Source organism: Amblyraja radiata, chromosome 19, assembly GCF_010909765.2.
Source record: "Amblyraja radiata isolate CabotCenter1 chromosome 19, sAmbRad1.1.pri, whole genome shotgun sequence".
NCBI classification, from domain to species: Eukaryota; Metazoa; Chordata; class Chondrichthyes; order Rajiformes; family Rajidae; genus Amblyraja; species Amblyraja radiata.
Window position 1 is genome coordinate 23,188,407 of NC_045974.1, and position 9,108 is coordinate 23,197,514.

At 46.2% G+C, this 9,108-nt stretch overlaps 1 protein-coding gene across 1 annotated transcript; it reads left to right on the forward strand.

Moving 5' to 3' along the window:
- Positions 1–944: 944 nt before the first annotated feature.
- On the forward strand, positions 945–3,258 carry LOC116984002 (protein BTG1-like). Its single transcript, XM_033038025.1, has 2 exons — positions 945–1,363; positions 2,144–3,258. The coding sequence occupies exons 1-2, from the start codon at positions 1,219–1,221 to the stop codon at positions 2,524–2,526; spliced, it is 528 nt and encodes a 175-aa protein (XP_032893916.1). The 5' UTR covers positions 945–1,218; the 3' UTR covers positions 2,527–3,258.
- The last annotated feature ends 5,850 nt before the right edge of the window (positions 3,259–9,108 follow it).

Below are 9,108 nucleotides of genomic sequence, written 5' to 3' on the forward strand. Positions count from 1 at the left end.
AGTGCAAGATTGTAAGTGTATGGAACGAGCTGCCAGAGGAGATGGTTGAGGCAGGTACTATACTAACATCTAAAAGACATTTGCACAGGTACATAGATAAGAAAGGTGTCGAGGGCCAAACGTGGGCAGGTGGGACTAATCTAGATCATGGTCGGCATGGGCAAGTTGGGCTGAGTGGCGTGTTTTGATGCTGTATGACTTTCTGACTCCACATCTCCATCCCTTTGGGTCCCTTGGATTGGAGTATGGATTGCTACAGACGGCTGTGGAGGCCAAGTCATTGGGTGTTTTTAAGGCGGAGACTGACAGATTCTGGATAAGAGTATCAAGGGTTTTCAGGGAGAAGGCAGGAGAATGCGGTTGAGGGGGCAAGTTAGGTCAGCCGTGATTGATTGCAGAGTAGACTCGATGTGGGTGAATGACCTAATTTTGCTCCTGTGGGCGGCACAGTGAGGCAGCAATGGAGTTGCTGTTGTGTTCAACCCTCTCTACAGGTGCTGTCTGTACGGAGTTTGTAAATTTTCTCTGTGACCGTGTAGGTTTTTTCCAATTTCCCCCCCACACTCCAAAGACTTACAGGTTAATAGGCATTTGTAAACTTTATCCATAGTGTGTAGGATGGTGCTAGTGTACGGGGTGATTGCTGGTCGGACTAGGTGGACCGAAGGACCTGTTTCCTCGCTGTATCTCTGAAGTCTATGACTTATGAACTTCTCCATCCACTGCTTGAGGCAGGATCCACACGTATTGTGTCTCTGTAGACATCTCCCCTCCCCACACCACGTGACCTTCGCCATCCCCGCGCATGCGCTCTCGGCTTGTTGACAGGCGAGGGAGAGAATTACGTCAGCGCTTCCCACACGGGCGCTGACGTCACTCATCCCCCACCCCCCCCCACCCGCGGTATGCAACGTCACTTCCCTTTGCCAAGCCCCTATAAAAGGCGCTGCCCCGGACCGCCGCGTCCCGTTTGGCGGTGGTGGAGTCCGGACATGGCTGTCCCGGAACAGCGTTGAGTCACAACACCGACCGACAAAGGCTCAACAATATCGCGCCTGACTCGACAACTCTCCTCCCCCACATATTTAAACGAGAACAGAAAAACAACGAGGCGCTACTTGGACGACGTTTTCCCCTCGACTTGTCGCCTCACAACCTCTCTCACAACAACAACCTTCCGTTAATTTGTTTTTTTCCGTCCGGGGATTTTCACCTCAAATGTACGTTCTGGGCACTTGGGCCGACATGAAGCCAGAGATCAGCGCGGCGGTGGGCTTTATCTGTAAGCTCTTGCAGACCAAGGCCACGGTGGAGGAGCGGCAGCTGCAGACCTTCTGCCAGTCGCTGCAGGACCTGCTGGCGGGTGAGTGTGCGCGGGGGCGCGCATGAGTGGGGGGCGCGCGCGGCCGTTGCCCGGGACTCCACGGGGGCACGCGCCCGGCGCTCGCCCCGCTCCCGGGGACAATGTCCCCCATTCATCATCTGCATCGGGTCTGGAACAAAGTGCGTGCGTGCGTGCAACTTTCCCTTTCGCTCGCTTTATTTATTTATCTTCCTCCTTCCCTCCTACACTCGCAGTGCAAAAACGATGCAAACTCCCGTTTCCTGGAAGCAAACACTTAAAAGTTGGTAAATCCATGCCGAATCTTAAAAAAATATTTAGGCTGCAAACCCATGCAAATTCATTTGCTGCAACCAAGCACGTTTAGTTGGCAAAATCCACGGTGATTCTTTTTATTTAAAAAAGAAGGAATTTGTTTGAAGAACGATGCAAGCCCCCCCCCATTTACTGCTTGTAAAATCCTCGGCATTTAAAAAATATACATTTACCTGCAAAGCGATGCCCCCCCCCGTCTTGCAAACGATCGCTTTTTCCTGACAAAATCCACACCGTATCATTAAAAAAATCCCTACAAAATGCAACAGCGAAATCTACTACAAATGCAGAATGAAAGCGTGAAAGTCAAATTGCAGTGAAATTGTAAAAGTCGGGTCCTGCCGAATAAAAAGCAGTGTTGCTACTGCTTTGATCGATTCTTTTTGCACTAAGAAGGCAAAACTTTTGTTGGAAGCGGCATCACTTAACGGTGATCATTAAAACAATAATTTAAGCAATGATTCGCCCTTTTTCCCCCCCCAACAGAGCACTATAAACACCACTGGTTCCCCGACAAACCGTGCAAAGGCTCCGGCTACCGGTGCATCCGGATCAACCATAAAATGGACCCCCTCATCTGGAAGGCGGCCAACAGGATCGGGCTGAGCAACGAGAAGGTTTACGGACTGCTGCCGCGCGAGCTCACGCTCTGGGTCGACCCCTACGAGGTGTCCTACCGAATCGGCGAAGACGGCTCCATCTGCGTGCTGTACGAGGCGCATCCCATCGTCCACAGCCACCACCTACACCTGGGGTCCGGCTCGCCCGTGACCATGGTCGAAGGCAGCCGGACAAGTTGCAAGGGCGAATTGTTGATGAGCAGAGCCACTCCTTGCAAAACGTACAACATGATGACCGTATCCAGCTAATTCACCAAACGTAAAAAAAAAAGAGGGGGCTGCATTTGCCAATGGCCGGGGGGGGGGGGGGGGATTTGATTTGAGGGGGAGGAAAGGAGTCCGGCTTCTCAAGACCCACACTGGGCTTTGTTTTGAAGCTGATGGCACCTCTTAAATGTTGAGGAGAAGCTGTGTAGCTCTCACAGGCTGTCTTTTCTAAACTAAGGCACCAAATCCAGACCAAATAATCTATCGACAGAAGGGGAATTGATAACTGCCAACTGTTTGCCCCCTTAACTCATCAGTGGTATTTTGACATTTGCCACTTTGCTTTTTAAAATACTTTAAAAATAAATTGAGGTTGAGCCCCCCAACTTGGGGGTGCTACTTGCTCTTCGGATTAGGTTTGACAGCCTTTGTGAAGCTACAAGAGCCAACTGCTCTTTAATGTTTGACTACCCTCCTTTGAAATATCTGTACATTACTAGCCTAGGGTCTTGTTTTTAAGCACTGTTACAGTGAAGTGGATGCAGACTGTTGTTTCTCGTCCTCTGTGACCAGGTAGTTTCACAAATGTCGAATTTGTGAATTCTATTTTGACCATCTCTTGATACTTGCTAAATTATGAACTGCTGTAAATTTGTACAGTTCATGTATATTGATTGTGGCGAAAGTTGTACAGATTTCTATTTTGCAAGAGAAATTTTTTGTCTTCTATTGTAATAAAATGTTTCCTATCTTGCCATTTTAACAAGAAACAAAGATTTGGCCTCTGTTTGGTTTTGGAATGGGGGAGTGTTTATAGCATGTTCCCTTGCACACATTCCACATGAATATACTGAATTGGTCACAGTCGCAGCTAATGAAATGTTTCAAACTGCGGTACATTGAGCAAGTTTATTTAGAGAACTGTGGTCAGCTAGGCTTGTGTAGAGTGCTTGGAATTGGTTAGCTTTGAATGGAGTGATGGTCTGAATGTAATAAACTTCTGATCGTCCAAGAAAGCAAGAAAGTTTACAAAAATAAGTTAGGAATTGAGTATCACAGGGTGTGATCTGTACTTCGGTTGGCTTAGATCTTGGGGTATTCAGCTGTTACTCCCTCCCCTTGTTGGATATGTTTGCACTGAATGTTGTGAAGTTCAACCTTTGAAGTAGGCAAGTCTCAACATGTTGGGTCTTGCCACTGGGCTTCCTCAGTGCCAGAAATGGTCTGATTATTAGCTGAGGCTTGCATCCATTGATGATTCTTGCGTCTTCCAGTTCCTCCCCCTCCCTCAACATCTTGGATATCCTTCCCTGTCTTATAAACACATGCATAACATACAAGATCACATTTCACATCTCCTTGGGCACTAATGATCCATTGCATCGCAAAGTGGCATTGAATGATACTGGCACTTCATTGAGTTCCCCTACGACTGAATATCTATCTCCTTTCTCTGACCAAACCTGGAACAGCTCGGGTATATACATCAATCATCTGTTCTTGTGGAGGCAACTGGTAAGTTTTCAAAAGATTTTTTGGTTACCCTAAAAAAAAGATTTGAGGGATAGTGTGGCAGGGAATAAGCCTTTACAAAAAGACACATAAAATGCTGGAGTCAATTGGCGAGTAGCAGAATATTCCGTGCTGTGATTCATTATGCATGGTTTATCTATATAGTGGAATATATTTTAATTAATCATGGAAAGATGAGATGCTTTTAGGCAGGGATTTACACGCCTATAATAAGATACTATTTTCCATTTCGAGTCGTGGGTTAACAGGCACCAGGGAATAAGTGTTCAAGAAGGAACTGCAGATGCTGGAAGATCGAAGGTACACAAAAATGCTGGAGAAACTCAGCAGGTGCAGCAGCATCTATGGAGCGAAGGAAATAGGCAACGTTTTGGGCCGAAACCCTTCTTCAGACTGGTGGGGGGGGGAAAAGGGAGGAGGAGGAGGAGCCCGAGGGCGGGGGGATGGGAGGAGACAGCTCGAGGGTTAAGGAAGGGGAGGAGTCAGCAAGGGCTAGCAAAACTGGGAGAATTCAACGTTCATGCCACACCTGTCCCTTCACCTCCCCCCTCGACTCCATTCAAGGACCCAAGCAACCCAGGCGGAATATGAGGTGCTTTTCCTCCATTTTCCGGTGTTGCTCACTCTGGCAATGGAGGAGACCCAGGACAGAGAGGTCGGATTGGGAATGGGAGGGGGGGTTGTGGAAGATGTGGCGAGTGGTGGGGTGATCCTCCGCCATTTCCGCCACCTCCAACGTGACCCCACCACTCGCCACATCTTCCCATCTCCCCCTATGCCTTCCGAAAAGACCGCTCCCTCCGCAACTCCCTTGTCAATTCTTCCCTTCCCTCCCATACCACCCCCTCCCCGGACACTTTCCGTTGCAACCGCAAGAAATGCAACACCTGTCCCTTCACCTCCCCCCTCGACTCCATTCAAGGACCCAAGCAGTCGTTCAAGGTGCGACAAAGGTTCACCTGTATCTCCTCCAACCTCATCTACTGCATCTGCTGCTCTAGATGTCAGCTGATTTACATCGGGGAGACTAAGCGGAGGTTGGGCGATCGTTTCGCCAAACACCTCCGCTCAGTCCGCAATAACCTACCTGAACTCCCGGTGGCTCAGCACTTCAACTCCCCCTCCCATTCCCAATCCGACCTCTCTGTCCTGGGTCTCCTCCATTGCCAGAGTGAGCAACACCGGAAATTGGAGGAACAGCACCTCATATTCCGCCTGGGTTGCTTGCGTCCGGATGGCATGAACGTTGAATTCTCCCAGTTTTGCTAGCCCTTGCTGTCTCCTCCCCTTCCTTAGCCCTCGAGCTGTCTCCTCCCATCCCCCCGCCCTCAGGCTCCTCCTCCTCCCTTTTTCCTTCCTTCTCCCCCCCCACCCCCCATCAGTCTGAAGAAGGGTTTCGGCCCGAAACGTCGCCTATTTCCTTCGCTCCATAGATGCTGCTGCACCCGCTGAGTTGCTGCTGCACCCGCTGAGTTTCTCCAGCATTTTTGTGTACCAGGGAATAAGTGTTAGTCTTGCATATGAAATACAAGTACGTTTCCCCAACTGTTGAAATTTAGGAAGACGTGAAGAACAATTATACCCTGAGTCTGTTCTGCTATTCAGTTAGACCATGGCCTATGTTGACCCAATTCCAAAAAAATATTCCTACAAGCTGTCTTGGGTGGCATCTAGTGAAAGGCAAACTTAACATTTCAGTTTTGATGAAAGCTCTTTGACTTTAACTGCTTCTCTTTCCCCAGTTGCTGCCAAATCTGAACTTGTCCAGCTCTTGTTTATTTTGAATTTCCAGCATCTGCAATTCCGATGTCCAAAAACCTACTTTAGTTCTGTATCGCTTGTTTGGTGATAAAAAATTAATCACGTTAAAATTTAGATATTCATGGTAGTTGCTAGGTTATGCTAGATCTGTTAAATATTTGCACAGTAGAGGGGACAATATTGCAAGCTCAACTGTATGCAAGTAAGACAACTTCAGCGCCATTTCCGCAACCGGCTTCTGTCATGGCGTCAAGCTAATTCAGGGAGATTCTGCTATATCAAGCTGAGAGATTAAAGGATAGACACAAAATGCAGCGGGTCGGGGGGGCATTTCTGGACAAAAGGAATAGGTGACATTTCAGGTCGAGACCCATCTTCAGACTGAGTCGGGGAAAGAGGAACTCAAACCATCCTCCTCCCTCCGACCAGGAGCGATCGCCCCCCCCTCCCCCTCCTTTTTTTGTTAAACATCTATTTCCTGTTTCGTTTTTTCAATTTCCCCCTTACCATTCCCGTACTTTATCGATAGCTTCTATGACCCGCTTGATGTCATCTTTCGCCCTGCTCCTCAAAGATCTTATAGCGAACTTTGCTGCTCCTGGTCTCGGCCCGCACCGATCTGCCGGACATGCTGTGTGTGTGTGTTTGTTTGGCGGAGTCTGAGGGGAGAAGCGCCGGCACCAAGAACGCGCAGACAAACGGACGAAAGCAACGATCATAGAGCGGAATAGGTGACCAAAGGTCCTTGTAGGTGACATTTCGGGTCGAGACTCTTACTCAGACTGAGTCAGGGGAAAGAGGAGCAAGAGAGAAGAAGGGTCTCGACCCGAAATGTCCACCTATGCTGCTCTATGATCGTTGCCTTCGTTCGCTCGCTCTTGCTCCCAAACAAACACACGCACGGACAGCATGTCCGGCAGATCGGTGTGGGCCGAGACCAGGAGCCGGGCGAAGGATGACATCAAACGGGTCATGGCAGCTATCGAAAAAGTCGACCCGAAATAAACACAAGGCCACAATATAATCTGTATCAGTGTAGTTTATTTACATTTCATTTACATCTTGATTTCAAGCAAGTCTCGTGAGAAGGGTTTTGTTTTGATGCAACAATGACCCCTTGGATTAATACTAACCACCCTTTTGTGTCTAGGGGAACTGAAGAGCAAGAAACAATTGTCACTTAAGATGCTATCTTTGCTGGAGTCTGTAATGGGCAATCTAGCCAGAATATCATAAAGCTTTGGTTAGAAAGTGAATTAATTCTATACATCAACACCACAATTTCCATGCAATCACAAGGCTGCTCAAATGTAATAAAATTGCCCATCCAGGTTTTTTTACAGAGAGAACCATGAAAGCGTCAGTAAATATTTATAGACTTATTATTTAGATTTAGGTTAACTTGCTTTATTGTAGTGTACACCTTGATGCAACAGACTCGAGGCTATTTGCATAAAGCTCAGAGTAAACATTGTACATTTTAATGTAGATACAACAAATATGTGGCATCCGATAAGGGATGTGTGAAAGAGGTGATTGGTTCAGGAGCTGGATAACAATGGGGAAGAAGCTGTGGTCTAGACGTCTAGGATTTCAAACCTGAAGATTGGATTCCCATATGCTGATCCATTAGTGAGGTGTTTATTGGAAATTGTGTTGGAAATAACACCCCTTGGGATTCACTCTGGTGGAATTATCCGGATTTTTAGACTGCCTGTAGTCTGTGCATCAAGAGTGGCGCAATGGTGCAGCAGATAGACCTGCTTCATGGTGCCAGAGAACCAGGTTTGATCCTGACCTCAGGCGCTGTCTGTGGAGTTTGCACATTCTCCTGTGACGTCTTGGGGTTCCTTCCGGGTGCTCCGGTTTCATTTGTTATAGGAGAAGAATTAGGCCATTCTATTTACACAGAATAGTACAGTACAGGAACAGGCCATTCAACCCAGTAGCAGGCTCTACTCTGCTATTCAATCATGGCTGATATATCTTTCCCTCTCAACTCCATTCTCCTGCCTTCTCCCCATAACACCGGTACTAATCATGAATCTGTCAATCTCCACTTTAAAAATACCAAATAACTTGACCTGCACATTTGTGGAGGAACATGGCAGGAAATTTGGAATAAGATTTTGCGACAGGCTAGCACACACTGAGGGGGGTCTAAGCCAGGGCTTCTTAAACTATTTCAGTGTCATTCACCCATGAGTATTTCAAAATTTCGTTCATCATTGACTACATTTTCTTACGTTTTTTTTTGATAATTTTCATCTTATTCTCCCATGTGTATAATTTTATATATATATTGTTTGTCACATGAGCAAAAAACATAAATTAACTAATTTAAGTGTTTATTTTATTCAACTCTGAACATCTTACAAATATGCAAAGAAAACTAGGGAGTGAAAAAAAAATTGGATTACCACTGGAGTTGTAAAATCATTTTATTAGAATGATAAAAAAAAACTTTCCAAAGTCTAAACACTGGGCTTCAGCCCCATCCTACCCTTTCGGGCTTTGATTACTGCATTTTTTTTCTTGGAAAACCAGATGATGGAGTAGTGATTTAATATATTAGTATCCAACTAATGTGACTTTCTATAACTCCCCAACGAAAACTCACGATACCACCAAATATCAACTTTGGTAGCTAAATTGCTACATGAAGTAAAGTTACAGTTCAGCAGTTGCCTATGGCGATCCTCTGGTGTTGCCATTTATAAATTTATGATGATCCCACGAGAGCGTCTGGTCTTCCCTAAACTGTAATATTACAGTAAATTTGGGAAATTTGCCACTGAAATTAAAAAACCAAAGGTAGAGAGAAAAAAAGATATCAAATTTCCAGCTCCACTGCTATTAAAACCAATAGTGGCAATGCCTTTTTTAAGTATAGAAAAAAAAAATCTGAATAAATTAAGTCATTCACTCTTCATTCACCCCTCTAGTTTCATTCACCCCAAAATTTCATTTGCCCTTGGGTGAACCACCAGTTTAAGAAGCACTGGTCTAAGCCACACATGGTCAGGGAGCAGGCAAGGGTGCTGTTCCTCCTGTTGTATGTTGTTTGTGGGTTTGAAGGCTAATTGGCCTCTGTAAAGTGTGTCGGGAGTGGATGCGAATATGGGATAACAGAATTAATGTGAATGGGAGATCGATGGTTGATGTGAACACGGTGGGCTAAAGGGCCTGTTTTTATGCTGTATATTTAAACTAAACTGAAGATGCATCCTGTTTGCGAAACTGCAGCATTTAAGAGGATGCCATAGATCTCCCATCATTTTGAGAGCAGTGTTAAAGGGCCTGAATGAAATAGCATTGTATGCCTGGTTT

Coding starts and splice junctions, on each gene's coding strand:
- LOC116984002 (XM_033038025.1), top strand. CDS start 1,219: ATGTACGTTCTGGGCACTTGGGCCGACATGAAGCCAGAGATCAGCGCG. Junction 1,364..2,143: donor GCTGCAGGACCTGCTGGCGG/GTGAGTGTGCGC, acceptor CCCCCCCAACAG/AGCACTATAAACACCACTGG.